The sequence below is a fragment of the Taudactylus pleione genome, unplaced genomic scaffold, assembly GCF_031769625.1.
Source record: "Taudactylus pleione unplaced genomic scaffold, aTauple2 ptg000201l, whole genome shotgun sequence".
In the NCBI taxonomy this organism is placed as follows: domain Eukaryota; kingdom Metazoa; phylum Chordata; class Amphibia; order Anura; family Myobatrachidae; genus Taudactylus; species Taudactylus pleione.
The window spans coordinates 27,019,344-27,040,554 of record NW_028284603.1 but is presented as its reverse complement, the minus strand read 5'-3'; the positions used below and the strand labels follow the sequence as shown (position 1 = coordinate 27,040,554).

General features: G+C 42.3%; 1 protein-coding gene and 1 pseudogene across 1 annotated transcript in view; one reads left to right on the top strand and one right to left on the bottom strand.

Moving 5' to 3' along the window:
- The window catches only part of TRERF1 (transcriptional regulating factor 1), a 164,340-nt gene extending 143,414 nt beyond the window's left edge, over nucleotides 1-20,926 (top strand). The window contains exons 15-17 of the mRNA XM_088477531.1: nucleotides 11,252-11,431; nucleotides 13,167-13,375; nucleotides 19,274-20,926. Of these exons, the coding sequence (XP_088333657.1) occupies nucleotides 11,252-11,431; nucleotides 13,167-13,375; nucleotides 19,274-19,598 (714 nt within the window). The 3' untranslated portion in view covers nucleotides 19,599-20,926. The remainder of the gene's footprint in view (nucleotides 1-11,251; nucleotides 11,432-13,166; nucleotides 13,376-19,273) is intronic.
- LOC148518257 (cyclin-dependent kinase 5 activator 1-like) lies at nucleotides 1,777-6,446 on the bottom strand (annotated as a pseudogene).
- Nucleotides 20,927-21,211: the final 285 nt, after the last annotated feature.

The following is a 21,211-nucleotide window of genomic DNA, read 5'->3' as shown; positions in this document are numbered from 1 at the left end:
CCTCCTTTCATGCACCCTAACCCTCCCTGTTAGTGCCTAAACATAACCCTCCCCTCTTTGTGCCTAAACCTAACCCCCCTGTTCGTAGTCCGGATGTTGGTAAATTTGGCAGCAACGCATCCCCATAGAAACCTATGGGGGATGCGTCTGTCTCTGGGAATGGAAGGATCACAGCAGGTATCGGAGATACTTGCTGTGGTCCCTTGTTCATACAGCCGGGGGATACTAAATATTTGTGGTTAACCCCCGGGGATTATTTCTCAAATATACAATGACTCATGGTATAAATGCACGACACACAAAAATGAAGATTAAGTTCTACATTTTAAAATGTGACAATAATATATGGGTCATAATTAATGCTTAGCAGCAGAATAAATGTACACTCTTACGATGCGTATCCACTAAACACTGATTTTTTTAAAGTACCAATAAATGTAAAGGTTTCATTTTATTGACTTTTTTTACATATTGTATTCCTGTGAATGGGTGGGTACGGGCCCCAGTGCATTGCTTTGCCCAATTCTTGTGCAGTATTCTTCTACAGGTATTAACCTGGGTACACACTGGGACGATGTTGGCACAATATGTCGTTTCCGGCCGAATCGGAACGACATATCGACCATATATATCTTAGTGTGTACGGGCAACATGCGCGCTCACATGATCGTATGCAATGTTGGCTGTTCTACACGGACAACATCGCATGCGGCGCAGTTGCAGGTTGTCGTTCATTACATTAGTCAGATGTGTATAAGCGGTACGATATGTTGGCTCGTCGGGCCGACATATCGTCCAGTGTGTACCCAGCCTTACGCTTACTATAGTTCCATACATTTAAAGCATTTTCTAAAACTGGAGAGTCGTATATGACTTTCTCCGGAATTGCGCTAGCAAATGCGGCACCTCCATGGCGATGTGTTTCAACCCATTGGGTTTTCCTCAAGGCATTGTAGTAGAGTACTGATCTTATAATATTTAAACTACCCCCCGCCAATAAGGGATAATTTTCGGAAGTGGTTCCAGAACAAAGCAATCATGTCATCATGATTAAATTACAATAACCAGTCACAGTCATTACATAAATAAACATATATAAATCACACATTTTATGTACATAAAACTTAAAACAGGATTTTGTTTTGTTTTAATGCAAACAATAAAGTCTGCTTTATTGGTTGTCATTAGAAACGGCTGAATGGAAACCGCAATCCAGAAATGTTCATCTGATCAAATGACCAGTTATGTGTCCATGGTTTAGGTCTTTTTCCTCAGAATCTTCCTTTTTGCCGAGGACGCCACTCACCGCATCCATGTGAGTGCAGATGTCAGCACAGATTTCTTATTTTGCTGCTTTTCTGGTCTAATGTCCTCATTACACAGGTCCTGGAATACCTGTGTAAAGTAATGGGGGTCAGTGTTTAATTGCATCATTTTGGCACTGGTGCAGTCTACGATGGTCAGGCAGCGCTGCCAAAAGGCTCCTCTGTTTGTCTCTACAAGGAAGGGCCTCAGTGGGTAGGATGTCTCAGTGCCCATGTATGAGTAGGCCAAGTAGAGGCAGGTGAGGAAGATGGCTTGTAGCTTATCCTCATTGTTCATGTGGTCACCAATGGCCTCCCTGCATATCATATACACAAACACCACTTTGGCTGGAGTGATTGTTGCAGAAGCCATGAGTCAGCATCACGGAACCATCATAGAACTTTCTCTGGGCTCAGGTCTCTTAGGGTGGGGCACCGCTGGCAGACATACTCTCCCAGGAACTGCAGGAGCTTACCAGTAGATGCCTGTACAATAACAGGTTCCAGATGTAGTGCACAGGGAGAATGTACACTGGACTGTCTCTGCACTGCCCCCTGGTGGTGCTGCTTTGTTCTGCATCTGGCTCCAAAGTTCCTTGGCATTCTTCTCATCCAAGGTTCCAGAGGCTGGAGACACACACAGAGCCTTGTGGATCTTTCCAGGCATAATGCCCCCATTACACAGGTCCTGGAATGCCTGCATAAAGTAATTGGAGTCAGTATTGATCTGCATCATTTTGGCACTGGTGCAGTCTGCGATGGTCAGTCAGTGCTGCCAGAAAGCCTCTCTGTTGGTCTCTACGAGGAAGGGCCTTAGTGGGTTGGCTGTCTCAGTGCCCATATATGAGTAGGCCAAGTAGAGGCAGGTGAGGAATGTGGTTTTTAGCTCAACCTCACTGTCCAAGTAGTCACCAATGGCCTCTCTGTATATCATATACACAACAACCACGTTGGCTGGAGTGATGAAGCTGTGTTCTTGGCAGTGTTGCAGAAGCCATAAGTCAGCATCACAGAACCACTGAGTGATTTTCTCTGGGTATGAGTAGGGGTTGGGGTAGGTGGAAAGGAATTGGTTGCACAGGAATATATGATGAGTGGGAAGGGTCAGTATACAGATGATATAGGTAGAAGGTGCACTCTGGGAGTAAACTATATGTATCAAAAAAGAAAGAGAAAAGAGAAAGACTCCATGTGTGGGGCACACTCCTATAGTAGTGAAAATTAGCAAACTATAAAACTATGCATTTTATTGATATTCATTAAAATAAAGAAGAAAAAAATGGTTAGGATCACCTATCAGGTTAATGTTTAAACAATACAGACAAACAAACAATTCTCCAATCATAGGAGATACACTGAGATATTCCTGCAGTTTAACGTTGTATATTTTACCAATGTCTATGGAAAATTATTATACAATTTTATATTAATAGAAGTATCTCTCAAAACCCACAAGACAAAATATTCAATATTGAAATCTACAACATTTGATATAATCGCCAATCACTGTTATTTCCTGTATATCCGGCTTTAGTAGTACAGGTATTCAGGATTGCCTATAGGCAGATTTATAGTTGGCATATATCTCAATGAGGGGATAGGCAGTGAGTCTTCCTATATGCGGTAGCAGAAATTTTATAAAAAAAACATATGCTCCAGAAAAATCAGCACACTAAGGTGCGGGAAAGGCAAAATAATAACAAAATAATAAATTGTATGAAGATGAAAAAATGCACACAATTAAAATGCTAAACACCAGGGAAAACCACTATAATATAATCAATATTGGTAGTAGAGGCGTCCCTCAGTTCTACCTGGGAGGCTAAATGTAACAAAAATTTGTTTTTGACATATGATAGATATAGGTGAAAGAGTTGTGTACTTATATACCTGGGATCTGCTGTTTCCCGTTTTATAAATAGAGGCCAGGAAATGAGAGTCCCTAGTATTGGCACAATGAAAATAGATAAGCTGCTTCTGCTTTTAAAGCCTAATCACACCGTTGTCCCTGTTGCCAATGAGCAGCGCAGAGAGTCCCGGCGGCTGGCAGTAATGAGAGAGTAGTAAAAAGTAGAAGGAAGTACCTGACACTCAGTCTCCCTTCAATCGTGGTATCCGTGGTGCAGGTGTCCAGAGTGCGCACTGTGGAGCCCCCAGCAGGCTGACCGACGCACGTTTCGCCGATGCTTTGTCGAGGAAGCACAAGGCTGTGGTATTCAGACCGGAGTTAAATAACGTCAGCTGTTAGCTGATAGGTTACCATGTCAGATTGGCAGATGGATCTGCCAGTCCACAAGTAATGTCAGCAGAGGGGCAGGACTTTAAGATGACATCATGTTCATACATTCAGTGAAGCGCTTTCAGCTTGTCAGAGTGACAGCTGACTTAGCAACAATGTAATTTAAAATTTGTGCTCATGATTACACTGAAGTAAGGGAGAAGTTTCAAAGTTAAACAAAAATATAATAATATAATGATTAGAATACCAGTGTTCATAATTATATGTGTCACTCATTAATTGAGTTAGTGGCATGTGATCCTTGTTTTTGTCATATAATTATCAATATCTAAGGCTATAGAGAGATTCATTATAGCTAGTGCAATTACTGCCTCCTTATCGCTGCCGAATTGCAAAGATATACTAAGTAGATATGTATAGATATCACAAAGGAGTATTTAATACATCAAAATAAATATATATATATACATATATAAGTACATACACACACATATATATAAAACTAATTCTCCTCCATGTCTATTTACCTCCAATAGTGAAGGGTATGATTTAAACATTAGTTATCATTATGTTGCACTGTTAACACTCCCTTCGCCCAGTCATATATTAAATCATATATATTAGTTGTAATTGTGCTGCATTCTTAATATTCATATCACGCAGACATATTGAATCATATACTAACTGATTTCATACAAACGAACACATATGCAGATAGAGTTCTTTTTATTGTCGATATTCTCATTATGTAAATACAAAGTAATCTATGTTTATATCAGTACAAACAAAATTAACCATTCTCTGTAGATATCAAGACATTTTTAAAAATTAATGGAAGACCGATTAATTTCTCTAATAACAACTTGACTAGAGCAGTACACCTAACAAGTGCAGTTTATTATAATATAGTAAAAAATTATATTAAATATAGATAAAATATATGAAAAAAAAAATATCAGAAGAATAAATATAAGAAATATGTAAAGGCAATTGCCATGTGATAATTTTTCTCCATACATAGGTGTATCTCACTGTTGATACAGAGTATAAAAAGTGTTCACTTCGAATACAATGTAGATTGTGCATAATTTATTCAAATTTCATATATTGAATTTAGTTGGTGATGATTCATTTATATAAATAAATGGAGGGTGTGCTACTATTTATTAATATTGAGATATAGATTATGCATATTTAATTAAATCTCATATTTGAATATGCTAGTTCATGTATAGAAATAAAAATGTGTTGTTGGGGGTAATCATTGAAAGTAAATAGTTAAAAGTGAATAAATGTGGAAATACAATAATACTGTTGTGAAAAATAAAATAATAAATGTGAGACCTAGAAATTAACAAGGATAGAGTGTAAAAAAGTGTAACTAATATATATCATAGGAGTGTACAAACTAATTAATGAGCGTACGTGAATATAATGTATATGAAATATATCTGTTTTAAATCATGTGAAAGACATATATATGTGTGGCAAAAATACAAAAAATGTAGTAGGGTGCTTGTGTATGTATATACATACACACACATATATACAAACATATATTTTTATTATCATGAATGCATAGGTCAGTCCATACACACATGGAAACAATATGCATGTAAAAACATAGTCATTGGGTTTATACTAGTCAATTAGTCAATAACTAAGGGGAAAAAGATATATATATATATATATATAAATAACATTGTGCTCAAATGAGTAAAAAGATAAAAAGAGACCAGCACAACACCTTTAAGAAAAAATCAAGTTTCTTTAGTATATAAATACAATCCAATACAGAGCCATGTTGTAACTGAATATAATGGCTGATGTCACAGATACATGGTATAACGGCTGGATACTTATCGTAAGCCCAGTGACAGCAGTGCAAGCTTTTAAAGGTTTTAAAGCTGGCCCCTAGCCCGACGGCCGTTTCGGTGGTGAACCACCTTCATCATGATGAAGGTGGTTCACCACCGAAACGGCCGTCGGGCTAGGGGCCAGCTTTAAAAGGTTGCACTGCTGTCACTGGGCTTACGATAAGTATCCAGCCATTACTATTTATTATTTTGTTATTATTTCGCCTTTCCCGCACCTTAGTGTGCTGATTTTTCTGGAGTATATGCGCATATAGGAAGACTCACTGCCTATTCCCTCATTGAGATATATGCCAACTATAAATCTGCCTATATACAATCCTGAATACCTGTATTACTAAAGCCAGATGTACAGGAAATAACTGTGATTGCCGATTATATCAAATGTTGTAGATTTCATTATATATAGGAAATAACAGTGATTGCCGGTTATATCTAATGTTGTATATTTCAATATTGAATATCTTGTCTTGTGGATTCTGAGAGATACTTCTATTATTATAAAATTGTATAATATTTTTCCATAGACATTGGTAAAATATACAAAGTTAAATTGCAGGAATATCTCAGTGTATCTCCTATGATTGGAGAATTGTTTGTTTGTCTGTATTGTTTAAACATTAACCTGATAGGTGATCCTAGCCATTTTTTCCTTCTTTATTTTAATGAATATCAATAAAATGCATAGTTTTATAGTTTGTTAATTTTCATTACTATAGGAGTGTGCCCCACACATGGAGTCTTTCTCTTTTCTCTTTCTTTTTTTGATTTTCTCAGGGCTCAGGTATCTCAGGTTGGGGCACCGCTGACATACATACTCTCCCAGGAACTGCAGTAGCTCACCGGTGGATGCCTGCACTATACCCGGGTCTGGATGTGGGATAAACAGGGGGAATGGATGCTGGACTGTCTTTGTACTGCCTCCTGCTGGTTCTGCTCTGGTCCTTTGCTGGCTCCAGGGTTTGGGGAAATTTTCTTAGCACTATTCTCATCCAAGGTTGAAGAAGTTGGGGATACAGATAGCACCATCCCAACCTGTGAGGGGTGGGCAGAGGTTGGTGCAGGGCACGGGGACGGTGGGGTGCTGCCATCCCTATACATGGGTTCTGACGCCGGTCCTGCATACTCAGGGCAGATAACGAGCAGCCTTCACCCAATCATCAAAGTGACTGGCAGCTCAGCCTATATTAGGCGGCATGTGAGTGTCAGAATATCCCGCGGTTCTACGTGATGCGCTCTGCTGAGCGGACATGTTATAGTAGCAGCCTGTAGTCTCAGAACTTATCTGAAGCCCTGCCTGCTCTGCAGGGATCGCAGTAACAGGGTGACTCCCAGTGTGACCAGGGGATTATATAGCCAGTGACATCATGTGGGTCACAATGGGCCTCTGATACATGGGCTATGGCTGCTGTATGTGTCCTTGGGTGTTTCTGGTATCTGTCCTGTATACACTGGTATCTGTCCTGTATACACTGCCAACCATCATATTACACTGGTGCCATGTGCTATACTATTGCTGATATGGGTGGAGTCCATGACATGGGCAGCTGCACCATATATTGGTAGCACAGAGGTACTAGTGGGGATGTGACCTCGCCGGGCAGCTATAAAATGTCCCTGTATTTCTGTATCTGTCCAACGTGTACAGGAAGCTTACCTGAGGGTCATCGTGTTACTGCTGGGACAGTAATATAGTGATTACACAGAGGGAGAATGTGTGCAGCCATTACCATGCAGGGATTACCTGCTCACTGTTAGTAATAATGATATAAGGTAAATTATATCCAGCCCAGGTGATCAACTACCTCACCCTCATAACGCTGCCTATATATACACTTAGCTTTCCCAGGATGTGGAATAAGGAGAGTCTGCACATATAATATGAATGAGAGAAAGCAGGGTTTATTCTAAATCAGACAGCATTATTATTTACTGCACCCTAAGTGCTGTATCAACCACCTCCTTGTTATCTAATGCACATCACAAGCTTATAGTCATATTATGGGTCTATGTACTAAGCCTTGGAGAGAGATAAAGTAGATGGAGATAAAGTAACAACCAATCAGCTCCTAACTGTCACTTTACAAGCTGTGTTCGAAAAGTGCCTGTTAGGAGCTGATTGGTTGGTACTTTATCTCCATCCACTTTATCTATCTCCAAGGCTTAGTACATAAAAACCTTAGAGGGAGATGTACTAAGCTCTGGAAAGTGATAAATTGGAAAGTGATAAACTGCCAACTAATCAGCTCCTAACTGTCACTTTTCAAACACAGCCTGTAAGATGACAGGGGTTGTTTATCACTTTCCAATTTATCACTTTTATTAACATTTTTTTAAATGATAGGTAGAAGCTGATTAGTAGTAACATATATCAAAACTAACCTCTTCTACATCATATATTTGAATACAGAGTTAGAAAATAGATATGGCAGAGGTTCCCAAACACGGTCCTTGAGGCTCCCCAACAGTGCAGGTTTTAGAAGTATCCATGGTTGAGCACAGGTGACTTAATTAGTACCTCAGTCAATTTGATTGAACCACCTGTGCTCAGCCATTGATCTCTCTAAAACCTGAACTGTTGGGGAGCCTTGAGGACCGCATTTGGGAACCTCTGAGATATGGCATTACTGAACCATTTATATGTTTACCGGATCTCCCTTGCATGCTGTCTTTGTGTTTACTTTATTATTATAATCTTTTATATGTGTGAGGCGCCACAAATGGTAAACAGCGCTGATACAGGAGGTGAACAGAGAACACATTTAACAGTATTAAACAATACACAGGCAACAACGAATAATACATAATTACGTAATACAAAATTGTACAATGACCAGTCAACAAGTTTATAGACGATAAATAGAACATAGAATTGCAGATCCAGCTATTGACAAGTCAGTGAGTGTCAGTGATACGAGGTAGACAGTGCCCAGGAGCATGGGCTCGAGAAAACAGGGCTAGTATATCTGGGGGGCAGTATTAGGAAGGAAAACACAAGGGAAGAGAACCCTCGTCATATGAGCTTACATCCTAGAGGGCAGCAGACCCAAACAGAATGACACTAAGGGCCTGATTCAGAGCCGCTCGTAAGCGGCCGCTCGTTCGTTCCGAGCGACGTTTGCACAACTGCGCATGCGTACGGATCGTAATACGCATGCGCGAACCAGTCAGTGCGGCCGAAAATTGTTTGTTCGCTAAATAGCGAATGCCTGCTATTTTGAGTGACAGGAGGAGGCGTATGTGGGTGGTAACAGGGGAAGGTGCTTGAAAACGGGGAGTGGAGATCAGAACGCAGGCGTGCTTAAAGGTCAAAACGGGCGTTTTATGGGTGTGCATAATTAATACAGCAGCGTCATTGACCACATCACTGGGTTATTTTATAGTCAGAACTGCTCGCAAGTTTGCGGTAGGAAAAACCAACCACAAGAATAGCGAGCAGTTCATACGCTGGTCAATGTACTCAATTAATCTAATAAATAGCGGACATGACGTAGGATGCGAGCGGCCAGGGGGCGTAGTTTTCCAAAAAACGACCGCATGTTTTGTACGCTCGTTCAGACCTAGAGGCGTGAACAGACCGCAAAGAGCGAACGGTTCATTTGAATAGCCACACCTTTTTTCTGAACGAGCGAGCGCAAATAGCGTCCGGCTCTGAATCAGGTCCTAAGGCCCGTATTCAATTAGCCGCGAAAAGTCACAGACTTTTCTCCTGTTGTACTTTCCGCCACCTTTGCCTGTTTGGGACGCGAAAACGGAAATTGGCAAATGCATAACAGCTGGAAAGTACTGAATAGATTGGGGGAATCAGTGTGTACTCCAAAATAAGATGCACTGACAGTAGGGGGTAAATTTACTAAGATTCGAGATGGTCCCGATTTTCAAAGTGATTTATCTCACTGGTACTTGCCAAAACTCGGGTGATTTAATCCCTTTTTTTTTTCACCAAATTTACCAACAGGCGATTTGAGGCTAAACGAGTTGGCCGATGGTGAAGCAGAACGAGATATCTCTCCCGAGTATCTCGTTTTGCAGGAGATTACTCACCTGAGATTGCAGTGTTTTCTCTCTGCAAATCTCTCCCGAGCTAGCAGCCAGCACATACCATATTGTATGTGTTGGCTGCTTGTGTGTTAATTGAGGTCACCCTTGTGGTTACAGCAATGTCGCGGTTCCCAGCATAGACTTCAATAGAGAAATCTCCCCCAGCGTGTCTCCCCATAAAAGTCTATGGGGAGACACGCTGACCGCACACAACCAATTAGCGAGCTGCTCCAACGGAGATGTACGCTGATTGGCTGGCGGCTCCTTCAATGACGGGGACCACGTGTGCCCCGGTCATTCGCGCGGAGTAAAGCTATGTGGAAACACATAGCTTTGCTCAGTCCGTTTGGATTTGGGAACACCCGTTTTTTTGTTTTCACCCTTTGGATGCCTACTTGGAGAAGAGGAGGTGACCTACGCATCGGAGAGGTGAGTATGGATTTTTTTTATAGGAACCCCTATGGATTACTTTGGATACTAGGTGAGTATGTGTGATAGTGAGTGTGAGTGTGCATGTATGTTATAATAACATTTTACTGTCACAGTGTAAGTTGTGTTTTTTACGCATTGCTGGTATTTGTGGTTCTCCATATACCAGCATGCGGGGGAGGCTTGCTGGGACGTGTTGTTCCACAACTAAAGACAATATTTAACCATTTCTTTTACATTACACATACACTATCAACCCGGCACCCACCGCCCTAGGGTGCTGGGGATAGCCCCGGGCTATCAGCCTAGGCCAGGGGTGCCCTGGAGAGGGGTACCCCTTTATTGGAGGGGTACTCAACTCCCCAGGGATCCCTGGCCTGGGCTGACTAGCGGTCAGGGCTGATGCTGCGGCTGGGGGGCCCGGTGAAAGATCCACCTGCTGCATGCACCTGCAATCCCAAAAACCTTTGGCCCATCCAAACAGCCCCCCAAGAAACCTATTTCGCTAGTTTTTATCCTTGTCCCCCCACTTTTTTCATTTTTGCCCCAAAAATGACATGTAATCTTCGAGGTGTTTTGAGGTCATTTTTCTTTTGTGTGGCTGATTTGGCCTTTTCCGGGGGGTGTCCAAAGGGTTCTGAATCAATTCCCAACATGTGCACCCCAAAATAGAGATTTTGCACTTTTATCTGCCTGCCATTCATTGGAGAAACTTTTCCACGTGTTTCATTGCATTGAGTTTCCGCTAAGGCTCAAACGTCCTGGAATTGAATTTGGAGATAGAACGCAGAAAAGCGGAAATGAACAAAACTTTTTCGCGGATGATGACTTTTCGTGTCTAATTGAATCCGGCCCTAAGTGTGAAGTATAGATGGTAGCAAAGGTAGAGGTGTTAGGAGGACTGAAGGGCTTGATTGAAGCAGCGAGAGTGGAGGGCACGCTTGGAGCCTTGGAGACTAATAGCTAATCTAAAAGGCCATGAGAGTGTGTTTCATAGGTCAGCAGACATTGTGTTGGGGGGGGGGGGGGGTTGCAAAGAAGTAATCCATGTGTTAGTGAGGTGGTGCTCTTCGGCAGAGTGGAGGGGTCATGAGGGAGTGTAGGTAAAATGAGGTTGGAGATGTAGGGGGGAGATGTGTGGCCTTCTATAGTCAGTGCAGAGATTGGGAGAGAGAGACAATAAGGGAGTGAGTGAGAGTTTTGCTTCAAAGGTGAGAAAGAGTCGGTTCCAGACCCTCCAACATGACCCCTTACACCAGGTACACAATGCTCTACTCCTGGACTTTTCTATCAAACATCATTAAGTAACCTGCCTATATCCACGGTGCACCATTGGGCTATTCTCATGCTAGTTTCTTTCCTAGACTAGTATTGATGATGCATATGAGGAGGAGGATCTTGCACACAGACAATATGAACATGACTGTGAGCAAGTACAGAAATCCCCAGAACTCCTGCACCCATCAGAGAGGGACCATCATGTCAGCGCAATCCTCGGCCCTCCTGCCGGCTCCTTTGTGTGTGAAATGGGAAACTGTGGAGCTGTAAGTACATCTTGTCCCTTCTCCAAACCTGTCATCAACAGTACTGTGTGAATTGTACTGGAGCAATAGGAAGGCATATTGTTATTCCAGTGGTATATTAAGGGACAGGACACCAATCCTCAGCTACCACCCCTGGGGTTAAATCCTGAAAATGCTCCTCTCCCTCCCCTTCCATGTTAGTCCCCGAAAGCATAGCACAAGTTATTTGAAACAATGGATATCTGACTTATCAGAAAAAAAATCACGGTATATCAATTAAAGAAATGGGAAGTAGTCACCATCCCGGCAGTCAGGATGCTCAGAATACCAGCCCCGGAATCCCGACAGCAGTTGGAATCCTGCCTCCAGAATCCCCACCGCCGACATTCCGATGGTAAGTATTCGGGTTAGGGGGAGGTTTAGGCACTAAGGGGAAGGTTATTGTTGAGCTGTAGGGGGGGAGGGTATGGGTTAGGCTGCGGGGGAGGGGAGGCTGCGGGAAAAGTGGGTTAGTGGGATGGATAAGGTTAGTATACTTACTTGTGTCGGGATTCTGACTGTCGGGATGCCAATGTCGGTATTCTGACTGCTGGCATTCCGACCAACGGGATCCTGTACCCAATCCAAATAAATTATTGGGCACCTGGTCACAGAGCGTTAAGAAGGATATATTCAGCATTTCGTACAGAAAAAACTCAAGATAAAAAATATTACATTTGCTTGTATTACATTTGCTTAGTCAGGTGCTATTAAGTGTAGACTCTCCTTACAATAACAAATAGAAATATGGGGTATTCAAAAGTAATATAATTCTTGTAGACCCAACACAGCATATAGGGGAGATCCTATTAGCCATGGGACTTACCACGGACTTTAGCACCCAGGTTAAGTGCCCAGAGTTATTCAGTTATATCCCACAACAAACGCACGGTTAGTCGTAGATTCTGGGTTAAATGCCTGGAGCTATGTAATTACTGCGTGCAGTAAGCCCTGGGGGTGCACACAAAGCAGATTCCTATTTGCACCCTTCTGAGGTGTGTGCAGAAATCCGTGTTGAGTGCACACTCGAGGTTTACTGCAGACAGTAACTGAATAGCCCCGGGGTGCTGTGTCAATGTTTGTGCAGTTGAGAGATTATTTGCTAATGTGCATGCTCAAAAATTCCTGGAAAGCGCTACAGCACATGTGTACGCAGATATCTCTGTTGAGTCCACAAATTATCCCTTTCAAGCTGGTGGTGGAAAGCCGTGGGCATTCCTGGGTGCTGTCTAGAAGGTGGCTTGAAGTGATCACAAAAGAAGGCCGTCTCGTGGGTGCGTTATGGGAGTGTCACAGGCGCATCAGTGAATGCGGCTGCATTCTAAGACACAGAGCCGCAGCCACCGGGGCCATTCTTAGAGAAAGTTCAGAAGGAGACACTGCACCAGCCATAACGCATCGTAAGTGTCTATGGTGATCGCGTTGGTGCGCCAATGGTGCAGTGTTTGAGTCCACCGGCAGTTTGCACTGTCTACGGATGTTGAAAGTGGGCGTCTATGGGCTTGCAATGTCCGATGCTCGCAAGTACACAAGGGGAAGGCTGATACTAGAATTTGTATATTATCGCAGCTGCAAAACCTAAATAAATTGCAGCCGCACATGTGTTAGCCTCCACCTTTGAATCAGACCCTTAATCTGATTGAATAGTTCTCCGGCTGGCTGCGTTGACTTGCTGGGTGAGATGGCTAAATATATGTAACTCTTTTGCTTTTTCCAGATCTTTTGCTCAAAGCAGGCTTTGAATGGCCATGCTCGTATTCATGGAGGAACAAGTATCCCAACCAAGATTTTTCCAACCACTGGCTCAGGTAGACCAAAGACAGGATCTCAGAGTGGATACGGCTCTGTGAAGAGTTCTCCTGCGCACAGTACCACAAGCGGAGAAACGGACGTGGCATCAATATTCCCTTGTAAAGTCTGCGGCAAGTAAGAAAGAGATTTATACTTGTTAACTCTCCTTATAGAGGAATTTATGGTCCTGTTAAAAAGAATTGTTATGGTGCATACACACGATCAGATTTTTCCTTCAGATATGAACGATAACGATTTAAAAATCGTTCAGTCGTTCATATCTGAAGGAAAATCGTTCATATCTGACATGCCTGAACGATGGACGATCAACGATGCGCGTTCCCGTTTGTCAGATAACGATATCTGACATCTGATGGGTTTGCAGTCAGACTTGGACGATTCCATTCATTTTAATGTAGTCAAAAATCGTTCAATCGTTCAAATCGTTCAAAACTTTGGTAAAATCGTTCAAATCGTTCAATCGTTCAGTCGTTCATCTGACAAATCTGACAAATCTGACCGTGTGTATGCTCCATTACTTTCATTTTCATAAGAAAAGTTAGGTAAACCACATGTGTGGTCATTCGGAATTCTGCATTAAAAAAACTAAATTATTTGAGTATTTTTATCTATTACAATGAAGATCTGCAAGGCTGCCTTACATAAACAGAAACGTGAGACAGGAACTCTGTGTTGGGGCACTCTTGTATGTGTTAATCAAAAAATAACTTTTAATAATCATTAAATTAAACTCAGAGTAATACTAGAGACAGACAACCTATTTCACACAAAATCACAGCATCCTGTTCACCCCCAATTCAATGTGAGGTGTGAATACTGCACAGCCATATAAGGAAGTATGATGGGGGAATTAAAAATATATCAAATGTAATTTCAATGAAAAATTACAAAAACATATAAAATTAGCACCTTTGGTGCAGTAATTGGCAATAATTAGAAAGACACATCACAGGCACTGACATATCTGTAACCTGTCTGACTCACAATTGTTTTTTTGTTTTTTTTCTCCCTTACTGTCTGAATTGCGATTGTTTTTTGTCGACATCCCCCCTCACCCTAACATCTCTATCTTGTAACACACTCTATAAAATCTCCAGATTTATGCCACTTAATAAAAAAAGTTTTTGTTGTGCATACTTATTTACCAACACTGTACTTTTTACCTACATATTATGCAAATCTACTGCACTGTCTCTTTCATACAGCCTCCATTCCTTCTTCTAGCTTCCTCACCCAATTTACCTCATCCACACCATGACCATGTGTTCTTCAACACCCCCCATTACTCAGTGTCTATCTAATCCTTTATTCTGCCCCGTTCCCACCTCTATCCTTCCCCCCTAGTCTCCTCCGCCTCCTCCTCCCCCTCTCTCCACTCCTCTGTATGCTATTCTCCCCTCTGCTTCCTTCCCCCACCGCTACTCCACTTTCATTCACTTCTGTCCAACCATGGTCCTACTACTCCACCACTAGGCACTCCCTCCCCTCCCTTATCTCTTTATGTGTCACACTAAACTCCCTTCATGCCTACGTTCTGCAGTTTCCCTTCCTAACTCAGGAGCCCGCACCATAACTACACTCTCTTCATCTTGATCCCCCAAATTTATCTCATCTCCACGCTATAGCAACTCTGATAATCTCATTCAGATTTCTCCTACTAAATCTGTCCCTCTCTCCTGTGCCCTCTGGAATGCCAGGTGTCAGGGTTCAGCCTAGGATCAGCTATCTCTTACCTTGGTGCCGGCTTCCCCTGACTTCCTTGTGGTCAGACGTCTGGTGCAGTGAGGGGAGAAATGCTGAGTATTCTGCCCTAGGTGCTTTTGTGGACTTCCATGGTCGGCTGTGTGTTTTGGGGATCGGAGTTCCCATCATGGGCGCCGCCATGACAGTTCCTCTCATGTGACAGTCCTCCTAACCAATGGTAGCATGATCTCAGTCAGCTGATGCTGTGCTCCAATTATCTGCTACCCCTGGGTATAAATCTGCCCCCAGAACTCCAGGAAGTTGCCTGATCAACAATTGTCTCTCCTATGTGCTAGCAGAGTCTTGTTCCAGGTTTCCTTGGTTTCCATGTTTAAATCACCAGTGTCTCCTATGAGCAGCAGTGCAACTAAACATCCCTGCCTGTGTACCTAATCTCCAGTGTCTCCTGTGAGCCTAAGTTCCAGCATTTCTCAGTGAGCAGCAGTGCTATTTCCTTTCTACCTGTGTAGGAGTTCCAGTGTCTCCTTTCGGCACCAGGGTGATTAATATCTCTACCTGTGTATGCAGTTCTGTGATTCCCAGCTACAAGGTTATCCTGAGTGTTTCACAGCTGCACCAATTACAAGCTACAAGTGTTGTCTGTGAGCAACAGTGCTGATTATATCCCAGCCTGAGAGCTTTGTTTTCAGTGACAGTGCAATTCCATCACTGCCTGAATATTTAAGTTACCAGCGTCTCCTGTGAGCTACAGTGCAATTCCATCACTGCTTGAATATTTAAGTTACCAGTGTCTCCTGTGAGCTACAGTACAATTCCATCACTGCCTGAATATTTAAGTTACCAGTGTCTCCTGTGAGCTACAGTACAATTCCATCTATGCCTGAACATTTAATTTACCAGTGTCTCCTGTGAGCTACAGTGCCATTCCATCTCAACCTGTGTATATTACCAGTGCCATTCCGTGTGGCTAAGTGTGGCCACACACCGTTCCTTGTGTATCCTTTGTGTGTCTACCCACAGTGCTAAAGTGCGGCAGCACTCCTCTCCTAAATGTTTCCCTTGTGTGCCACCCCGCAGTACAAGTGCTATCCAGTTGTGGAAAAGTGTGTCAATCCTTTATTCCAGGAATACTCACAAGTATTAAACTCTCAGTGTACTCCCTGTGTAGCAGTGCCTTTGTAAGGCACTTCCCCTGGGCCATTGATATCTCGAGTCTCTATTCCCACGGATCTTGGATGGTCAAAGGACCGCGACCTGCCTGCATGGTGCAGCTAAGCCCATATCCCGCTTGGAGGGCTCACTGGCGAACACCTCCCTGCAGGTTAGGTTCCGCACCATTGACCAGGTCTCGCCAACATCCAAGATCCGTGGATGAGGAGTTCTTATATCCAGGCCTCTCACCCCGAGTTCTTCCTAAACCAAGATCACAACCCCTCAGTAGGGGATCCCACAATGTCAAACCTGACACCGGGACTGCCTGTAATGAACTGGTCCTCATCTATGACCTTTTCATCTCAAACTCCCTGAATCTCTTAGCCATTACTGAAACCTGCATTCCCCCCTCTGACACCACTTTTCCCGCTGCTCTCTCCTCTGGGGTCCTCACATTCTCTCACAGCCCCTGCCCAGGGGTCACCATGGTGGTAGTATTGGGATCCTTCAGCTACTCCTACCAACTCATTCCCTCTGAACCGTCGCTTGCATTATCTTCATTTGAGCTTCAATGCTATACTCCTCTTCCAACCTGTTCACCTTCAAGTAGCTGTCATTTACCATCCCCCAGGCTCTCCCTCCAAATTCCTTAACAACTTTGTTTCCTGGCTTCCTCACTTCCTCTCCTCAGTTCTTCCCTCCATTATCTTAGGTGACTTCAATATCCCTATCGATAGCCTGACAGAATTCTCTGCCTTTAAACTCCTTACCCTCACATCATTGTTTGGTCTCTCCCAATGGCCTAACTCACCCTCCCATATGGTTTTTACTCACAGTTGTGATATCTCTGATTTCACCAATTCCCCTTTCCCCCTCTATGACCACTCTCTTCTGACTATCCTCCTACCTCTCTGACCGCTCCTTCTCTGTCTCCTCTCATGACATCTTTTCCCCTAAACTTCCACTAACAGTAGGTGTCCCCCAAGGCTCTGTTCTTGGACCTCTCCTATTCTCCCTCTTTATGTGAGCTCATCAGCTCTTTTGGCCTCCAATATCATCTCTATGCTGATGATACTCAGATCTACCTCTCCTTCACTGACCGCTCCCCTCCCTCCTTACTCTTATCTCTAACTGTGTCTCTGCTATCTCTTCCTGAATGTCCCAGCACTTTCTTAAACTTAACAAGTCTAAGACTGAATTGATCGTCTTACCACCCTCCCGCATAACCTCACTTCCCACAATTTCATTATCTATTGACAGCTCAATCATCTCCCATAGACCCCAAGTGCGCTGTTTTGGAATTATCCTTCATACCCCCTCTCCTTCCAACTACACATTCAGTACCTCTCGCAGTTCTACCATTTCCATCTCATTAATATCTCCAGGATCAGACCATTTCTCACTCTGGATGCTACTAAGACCTCATCCAATCACTGGTCATCTCCAGATTGGACTACTGTAACCTCCTCCTATCTGGCCTCCCTGACTCCCGCCTCTCTCCACTCCAATTTGTCCTCAATGCTGCTGCCTGACTCATCTTCCTCTCCAAACGCACTACATCTGCCTCCCCCTCCTACAAGCCCTACACTGTCTCCCCTTCAGAACTCAATTCACACTAACAAAGCCCTCACCCATTCATCTCCCATTTACATCTCTGACCTTATCCCCCTTTACACTCCTGCCCGCCTTCTTCACTCTGCCTCTCTTGCCAACTGATTACTTGTGTTGCTCCCTACCTCTGGAATTCTCTCCCTCTCCTTGTCAGACACTCCACCTCTTTACAAAACTTCAAACAGGCTCTCAAGACAAAGCCATCCATCTCTCATCCTAACCCTCTGTCCCATGCTCACTGTCTACCCCATGTGTGTCACCCCTGTCTGCCCTCCGCATTAGAATGTAAGCTCTCATGAGCAGCGGCTCTCTTCCCCATGTACTTTTCCTTCCCTTACTTATACTATAATTTACTCCATACTCCTTACAACGGCACCTAAACCTTGACTTCTGCCACCCTGCTACTTATTCGAGTGCTGTGACCACTGATGCAGCTGTATTTATATACCATGTACTTGTCCTGCATTGTCTTGTACTGTAAGTCAATGTTTTCTTGTTCTTATCAGCTGTTTATGTACTTTGTTAGACGCTGCAGAACCCTTGTGCCATATAAATAGAGGATAATAATAATTATCCCACTAAAAAAATTCCCCTGCTTTATATATCAAAAATTAGTATAAATGAAATGTATTTGTAGAGGTTCTTTCTCATAACGTTTAAGCTATATATTGGGGGCCACCATATTATAGAATAGACCAATTCTCCTGGAATACAGCCTATGATTTTATTGCAAACTAATTCTAGTAAATGATAGGCTTCACTCATGTACTGGTTCAACTCACGTCATGGCTGCTTCAGCTTTATGACCCCGTGTGGTTTCTAGTTCATATTTAGTTGATAAGCAACAATAAAATGGCTGCTTCTTTTGTATGTGGGTGCAGGGTGTCCTGTCACCAAGTCCCTCTAGTGTTAGATTTTTCCGTTCTTGCTATGAAGGCTATCAACAGTAGCATTATGCAGTAAAAGTAAACAATAACAGTTGAGAATCTAGTGATAGGTCAACAGTAGATGTAATCAATATTCATATTTTAATGTGCCCCTATACAATAAATATAATTCAACTTTGTTCCAGAAAACATATAGTTTGAGCTGTTCCCTAAATTGTCACTGTTGCTAATGTCTTCTATGGAGAGGTTTTGCTGCTGACAAAATACATTTACTTGATAAAGAGGTTCTGAATGTTCAGAATGTTGCCTTGGACATTAGGTCGACAAGCAATATGTTGACATTCACAAATGTCGACATGGATAAAATGTCGAAATGTTCATAAATTTAACATGTTAAAATACATTTTTGCATATTTTAGCCTAACCCATAACCCTAAACCTACCCCTAAAACCCTAAAAATAACCCAAAAATGTACTGTTGACATTCTGGTGACGACATGTTAGATCTCGACATTATGATCATGTCGAACATTTTTCATGTTGACGTTCTTGACTGTCGGGTAACTCAAACACATACTATTACAATAATGTACCAAGAGTTAATAGGAGCAAAACCTATATCAACCATGTATAACAATACTGTAACCATCTACTCCAGGGTATTCTACAAGATCAAGAGTCGCAATGCGCACATGAAAACTCACAGACAGCAGGAGGAGCAGCAGAGGCAGAGATCTCAGAAAGCGGCTGTAGCAGCCGAGATGGCGGACACTATTGCAAAGACCATAGTGAGAACTACTCTACCCACTGACAGTGTCACAGCGTTTGATCACTTCAGCCTGATTAAAACCATGGAGGAGGATTTCGATAATGACGTGGCCCAGGATTTAGAGGATGTCCTGGAGGAGACAGAGGTCATGCACTCCGATCTAATCTTGGATGATGAAGACGCTGATCTGCTGCAAGATGGCGCCGATTTGTAGCTTGGTGTCCTGTATTGTCCACCAATGCAACTGGACAAGCCTCTATTTCCTCTCACAGAATACAATATGGAAATAGGATTATAACTTGCCAATAGGTGGGTTCCATAAAAAAATTATTTTTGATGCCGTATTGCCACTAACATAGATTATGGCGGCTATAAAAAGAACTGTGGCAAAATGGACTATTTTTATTCTTACTTGCAAAAATAAAAATACATTTTATACACAAACACACACACACACACACGATAGTTGTGTGCTGTCTTTTCAGCTGTTTACAATGTAATTAGAAAAGAATTGTGTCCATGTAAAATACTTAAAACATGTGTCACCTATACCCAGTAGAGGCAGCCATTTTGGAGACCGAACCAGTGACATTTCTCCTGCATTAGATTTCATCCTATCAACTCAGAACTAACTGATGATATCACCAAAAGGCACTTTGTTGCCAGGAAAGTTGCATTTTTTGTGAATATTGCTACAGCCCACAAAATGGCTGCTTGCGTTGTGTAGGCAATGGGTACAGTACACTTTAGTCTCCCAAACAGTTTTCATGGTAAAGGAGACCTTGAATGCATGTAAATGTTTTATTCATATGTGTGTGAGCAGTCAGGCGTAAGCACGATCCCGGTGAGTGATACTTGGAATGTAAGTAAATAGAGGTTAACTGACATTTTCTGATACGTTATTATGTAAATAGGTTATTTTGTACAACTTGTGCCTGGCAACACATATTCATCGATTAAGCATTATCTATTCTTAGGGACATTGCAGAAACATTTTTGCAGCTTTCAACTTACTGTGCTGTCTAAATGCACTATAATTATTTTAATTCTAGATGTTATTGTCCTTTTAAGTCAATCAACTGCAATTTTTATGGTAATGCTTTCTGTGTGTAAGCTTTGAGCCAAAATCAAATGGGGAAACCCGGATGCCCTTTTTTGGCATTTTTTTTCCCCCTTAAAGAAACAAAAAATTAACTTTTAGGTGAAGTTTGTAGAGATGAAATTAAAAGAAAAAAGAACTGACGTTACGTCCAGGCTCTTCTTGTCAGATCCACTAGGGTCACTAGGTAGGGTCACCCATCGGTGTAAGAGACCACCCTCTACTCTTCTCTTCTCCCCCGGCCTATGTTAAACAAGTGGTGGGTATTAATCATCTCTCCTGTGAATAAGAAGAGCAGTGGAATGTTGCGTGGGACTGTAAGAGGGAGTGAGGACCCCAGCGGAGGTGGTATGGTAAAGTAGTGCTGAACCCAAAGCTAATTTTTTAGTTTATTGTGGTGATAGCCTACACATCTAGACTAAGGGATATATTTATTAAAGGTCAGTTTTAATAGATTTTGATCTATTTTAAATCAATCTAGATCAATGTTGTGTTTCTGGGGCTAAATCACACATTTACTAGCACTTAACAAAACAAAATCAAAAATTGTCTTTTAGTAATTGTGTGATTTAGCCCCAGAAACACAATATCGATCTAGATTGATGTAAAATATTTCAAAATTGATTAAAATCAACCTTTTAGTAAATATACCCCTAACTGTCTTATCAAAAAGTGAGCTGCTTACATATAGTTATGTCCTATTTATATTATGTCTCCCCTTCTGCACT